Here is a 5,861-nt window from a genome sequence, read left to right as displayed (position 1 = left end):
TTGTGAGTCCGGGAATTATTCAGCTTTGCTTGCATTGCCTTTGCTATTTGTGCTTTGTTTTGCTTTTTCAAACTAATTTGGGATATTTTTTATTTGTATTTTTAGTAAATTAAGTGCCACCATCCTCCCAATACAGATTATTTCACTTTCAACCCTCTGGATTCTGAGGTGCTTTTAGGTCATGAAGGTAAAAAAGTTGAGACCTAGAATACAGGGAGGAGACTTGAAGGCTTTGGACCACTCTGGATGGACTCTCATTTGCAGCATCCCTGAACTTCAAATAAAAACATGTATTTCTATTGTTGGAAAGTATTACTGTTTTTATGTAATAGAATAAATAAATAGATCTTTCTGGCATATCTACCTCAACTTCTGCAACATACACAGCTTGGACTCAATGCACATTAATATATGTTTTATTATCTGTTTGTTCAACCATGGAATTTTCATTTACTTCGCTCTTATCAGTTAGTGTTCTGTTTTTTCCTGAGGCCTGGACTGGAATCATTAATGTCATCATGCCTTCGTGGACAGTTGTCACAGATAGATTTTCATCTGTAAGCTAGTACAGACATGATGAAAAGCATTTGTTATATTTTCTAAAAACAATGGTTAATAAAAATCACAATATTTTAGTTTTTCCTATAGGAAACTCAAAGGAACTAGTGTATTCAAAGGAATCCACAAAATGAAAACAACTGACATGACAAAAGCGTGCATTTAATTTCATGTTTTGCAGAGATACATGACCAAAGTAGTGTGCATGGCTTTTCTTTTGGGATGGCCGAGCTATTTATTTTTAAGTCAGAAATAACAATGGAGCCAACAAATGCAATTAAGGGGAAAAAATGCCTTGAGACACAAGGGACCTAAGTGTTCTGGATTAAGAAACATGCAAGGATTACAAAGCATTCCAGACGCAGTGTGGGAGGAGCAGTGGAAAGGCCCTGGAACAACACTCTTCCTTTCAGAAATGGGACATTTAACAGTTCTGTGTTCACAAATGGCATTGATGAAACAATCTTTATTTTAAAGAATCATGTAGAAAGAACTTTAGCACCATCATTAAAGAAAAAAAATAAGAGTTTTTAGCCCTGCCTATCTCCAGTCTTGGAATTATAACAGAAGCATAGCACCTTTCAATGCTTAGAGTATAAACAAGAATAGCAAGTCCATCCCAGTTTGAGAGATGAGGTAGCTCTGCTAAGAAATGGTGGGTCATATTTTCCTATGAAAGTTCGAAAGCCGAATGAGTAATTCTAAACCTTACTCTTGATTTTAGTAAGCACCAGAGCTCTGGGTTTCTAGATATTTTCTTCATTATAGGCTTCAAGGACTATAAGATTGTACATTTGGGAGAGTCTCAACTTTGGATCCTGGGCCTATATTATACATACATTAATAATTTTTTGTGATTGGTGTTTTCTTAAATAAGAAAAAACACAAATGTATCAAATATAATTTCTATCTGTGTTGATAGATTATGTCAAAAGGGTAAAAGTTACTCTTAAATTCAGAGAAAAAATTCTAAATAGATCAGTCTTTTAAAAAAACAGAGTTGAAAACATTTCAGTTTTTTTTCTCTTGAAGTTCCATTGATTATATTATTTAAAGATTTTATTTAAGATAGTGTGAAGCTAGAATATTATAAAGATTCTCTATAATGGTATATTATAAAGAATCTCTATAATGGTAGTACATTATCAAGACATGCACGTGAGCTTCAGCCACAAAAAACATTTTGAGTTCATTTTTCATTGCTAATCTGAGATAGAGGTCACAGAGGGTACTGCTTTCTACTTGTCAGACTACAGCCAAGCAAAATAAACATGTGCTGTGGTTTTATATACCCCACTCTTTAAGCTACCTGCTAAGAAGAATTCCCTCATAAATACTAAGCAACTTATTTATTACATTGAAATGAATTGAAGAAAACATATTCATTTTTTAATAAGTTTACTTCTTTTGTAAAGGCGGTTGGTCACTGTCATTGGTTGTCTTCAATCTAAACTTCCATGTTGAAAAAATATTTTAAGTCAATTAAAACTTGAGGCTTATAAGTAAAATAAATATTCTGGAGGATAAGGAGGCCAGGCACTTCAGACCACATATACAGGGCTGATGCGGGACCAGCCATTACTTCAAGAGTCTCAGGATCAACTTCAAACAGTCAAAGTTCTTGTGAACGGTGGTGGTCATTGATGGTGGTGCTTACTGTTGATGTTTATAGGGTTCTGTTACATGTAACAAACCGGCCCAATTTCAACGCCAAATTCCTGGTCTGTGCTGCCAATATCCACAGGAGCAAGATCTATTATGGGTAAGCGTGCCACATTCTGTGTTCTGTATTCGAAGACAGTCTTCCCCACATTTCCGTTTCGCTTCTGGAATTAAATAGAGCAATGGGTCAATATTATATACAAATTTGGTTTCTTTTCCCAAGAATTTTGTGCAAAATTTCCCAAGGCACCTTAATATAAAAGCAATGATGTTTACAGCACTGGTGAGAGAGGTATTAGCATGCATGGCAGGCATTTCTTTCTGAGTAAATTCCATTTGCTCTTGCAGCTTCCAAAATAACATAAATGATGAAATTTTTGTTTCACATAAATTGAACTATAATTCATTACTCAATATTTTTCTTACTTCATATCTAGGATTCACATACAAGCCAGTGATTATTTCAGAATCCTGTAGGTATGTACACGGATCTGAGATTCACTAACTTAAAATAGTTTACTCAAGGAACAAAGTTTCAGAAGAATATAATTCAAAAGTACTCACAGAGCAAGAATCATGAAGAACTGTGTATCTGAATCTAATGTTTCCTTCTCCTTTGATTTCTAAGTCATTTGACCCTTTAAGAATCACAGCTTTCTTGAGATTCTTGGCTTGATCATCCATGTATCCTACGGTGTTCTTACAGATGTAAGTAATGTTCTGGGAGGCTTCTTTTGATAAAAGGCGCAAGAAGGTCATCTGAGTAATAGCTGTGTTAGGTGACTGGTAATCCCCATAAGTAAACTAGAAAAACAAAGCATATCTATGTTATATGAAATACTCAACGTCTTCATAGTGCCTTATGAATAGATAAATAATGGATAGATGATAAACTGATAATTGATAAATCAATTCTGAAGAATATTACTTTGTTTTCATATAATAAGATATTTTATCTAAACAAAGAAAACTATTTTCAAATGTCTTTCCAGAGTCACAAGAACTTGTATCCTTGTTATTCCAAATAAGAGGTGACAAAACCAATAACAATTGTAATTTGCCAGGGAAAATTAAAAATCTTAAAATCTGTTTCAATCACATATCAAATACAACTCATCTTTATCACTAACTAGAATAAAAATTCAGAATTCAGTGTTCATATAAATATTTTTACCAAATAGCTTCATACACGTCAGAAGTATCAATCAAGTTATCAAAATCATTTGCAACCAGCTCTTTTCCATTCATCTTCAGTTTGGGTTTTGTTTTAAATGCTGTTTGGCATTTCTGGCTTAACCTCATTTTTGTTAAACTAAATTTCAACTATTTAAAATTTCACGTTCATTAAATAATGGAAGATACTAGATTATCTTAGAAAGACCCATAATGCTTTCATATCATATTTTTTTTTCAGTTTGAGCTCTGGTGCAGGGTTAGGAGCAGAGAAAACAAGTTGGTATGAAATACTGATATTGCGAGCAGGAACCCCCAAGGTCTGATGAGATGAAGAGTACTGGACCATGGTAGAAATATACCGTAGACTGGACCTTAGGAAAATGCTAACAGAAACCATATGATTTTAAAATGTCATAAGTTTAAATAACACTTAAAATGTTAAAAAGTGATTCTATTATTTTAAAACTGCATCTGGCCAGGCCTGGTGATGCATGCCTTTTTAATCCCAGCACTCAGGATTCAAATCTCTGTGAGACCAAGGCCAGCCTGATCTACAAAGTGAGTAAGTTCCAATCCAGCTGGGACTATAGAAAGGGCCTGTCTCAAGAAAAAAAAATGGTGCATGTCTTTAATCTCAGCACTTGGGAGGCAGAGGCAGGCATAGTGAGTTCCAGCCCAGCTAGAAGCCTGGGAACCTGGAGATCCTGTCTCAAAAAGCTTAAATAAAAGTGTTTTTTGATACATACCTTTTACTTTCTTCTAGACACTACACTAAGGAGTTATAGTCATAGAGAATAGAGGGTCATTTACCACCCTTATTTTAAACTAGGAAAAATGATCTTCTTAAAGTTATGGTCATTTCATAAGTCACCATCAGTAAAATGTCTGGTTGAGACCCAGGTCTCCTGAACTAAACATGACTGTCTGTCAGCTGAGATAAGACTGCTTCCTGTATATTCCAGAGTTAAAGAAACCACTATTAAATATTATTTCTCTACATTCCACTAAAAGGAAAATTATAATGCAAAAATTTCTATTAACCTAACTCATGGTAAAACTTTGTTTATGCAAAGCTATTGCAAGTCTTCCTAATGTAAGCATATCATTTAAAAGCTAATATAGTAAAAGTAAGCCTGGTGAAACAATAATAGCAGAGTTTTAAATAAATACAGAAATATAATAAAAACAAAAATGTAAAGAATATAATTCTGAGTAACCACATCAAATCACCTGAGATCCTCTGTTCATATCAAGGCCATACCACACGGGTTTATTGTCAGGAGATTTGCTGGCCCACCAGGTTTTAAGTGGCACACTGGCTGGATTTGCTGAAATACACGTCTCTCCTGTTTCCATATTGCAGTAAACTTTAATTGCATCTTCAGTTGATCCCTGGTTGGGATCAATCCAGTATTCACCTATTTTCCAAGACAGAAATATTTGCTAAATGAAGACTATCTCAAGCATAATTACGAGTCCCTAAAATCAATAGAGATCTGAAAATATGAGCTGATAACAGACTCTGAAAAGAAAGAACGCCTTGTGGAGAACATAACTGTGAGGGGCTGGGGAGCTATCTTAGCAGGTAAAGTGCTGCCAAGCAAGCACAAAGACAAGGAGATTTTATCCTCCAAACCTACATAAAAGCCAGGTGGGGATGGAACCCTCCAGCAATCACAGCATGTGGGAGGTGGAAACCAGAAATCCCTGGAGCATGCTGACTAGCTAGATTAGCTGAGAAGCTGAACTCTGGATTTAGTGAAGGACCTTACCTTAATATCTAGAGTGGACAGTGATTGGGGAAGATACTAACGTCAACCTCCACTTGCATTCAGAACATATGCTCACATGTACCCACATAGACATACACAAACATACACACATGCGTGCCACACATACATACATATGAGGAAAAAATGTAACTGTTAGGCAGGTGCTAGGGGCCTTTCCCATGCTAACTGTTCAAAATACTTTACCAAATCCTGTACTTAAGACTCAGATCTTCCAAATGAGAGAAACATTATTGTGCCCATTTTATATAAAAGAAACAAGGTCAAAAAGAGATTGACAGTAAGTGGTACTTCCAAAATAGATAGGTTCTTGTTAAACATATTAAGCCAAGGACAGTGAGATGTTGCAATCATTAAAAGTGTTTGTACAAGCTTGGCAACCTGAGCTCAGTCCCTGGAACTTGTGGTAGAAGGCAAGAATTGACTCCCAAATGTTGTCCTCTGACCTCCATATACATATGCCCCCTGGCTCGTGCCCACATACACACACATATAAATAAATAAATGTAATAAAAAATTTAAAAATGCAAAATAATCAGTAGTGATTATTATTAATAAGTGTCCACATATGTGCCAAAACTGATGATGGGGCAATCTTCACATCATCTTGTGGTAGCAGGGAAATCAGGGCCAAAAAATTACAATGAAAACTGCAATCAGAGGAAGTATATTATA

General features: G+C 35.3%; 1 protein-coding gene across 1 annotated transcript in view; it reads right to left on the bottom strand.

Annotated features, from left to right (window-relative positions):
• Positions 1-699: 699 nt before the first annotated feature.
• The window catches only part of Col5a2 (collagen type V alpha 2 chain), a 146,350-nt gene continuing 141,188 nt past the window's right edge, over positions 700-5,861 (bottom strand). The window contains exons 52-54 of the mRNA XM_017798841.2: positions 4,627-4,814; positions 2,785-3,024; positions 700-2,384 (exon numbers count right to left, since the gene is read on the bottom strand). Of these exons, the coding sequence (XP_017654330.1) occupies positions 2,238-2,384; positions 2,785-3,024; positions 4,627-4,814 (575 nt within the window). The 3' untranslated portion in view covers positions 700-2,237. The remainder of the gene's footprint in view (positions 2,385-2,784; positions 3,025-4,626; positions 4,815-5,861) is intronic.

Source organism: Nannospalax galili, unplaced genomic scaffold (assembly GCF_000622305.1).
Source record: "Nannospalax galili isolate Female #2095 unplaced genomic scaffold, S.galili_v1.0 scaffold115, whole genome shotgun sequence".
In the NCBI taxonomy this organism is placed as follows: Eukaryota; Metazoa; Chordata; class Mammalia; order Rodentia; family Spalacidae; genus Nannospalax; species Nannospalax galili.
Note: the sequence above shows the minus strand (reverse complement) of the source record. Positions and strands in the feature narration are given on the sequence as shown.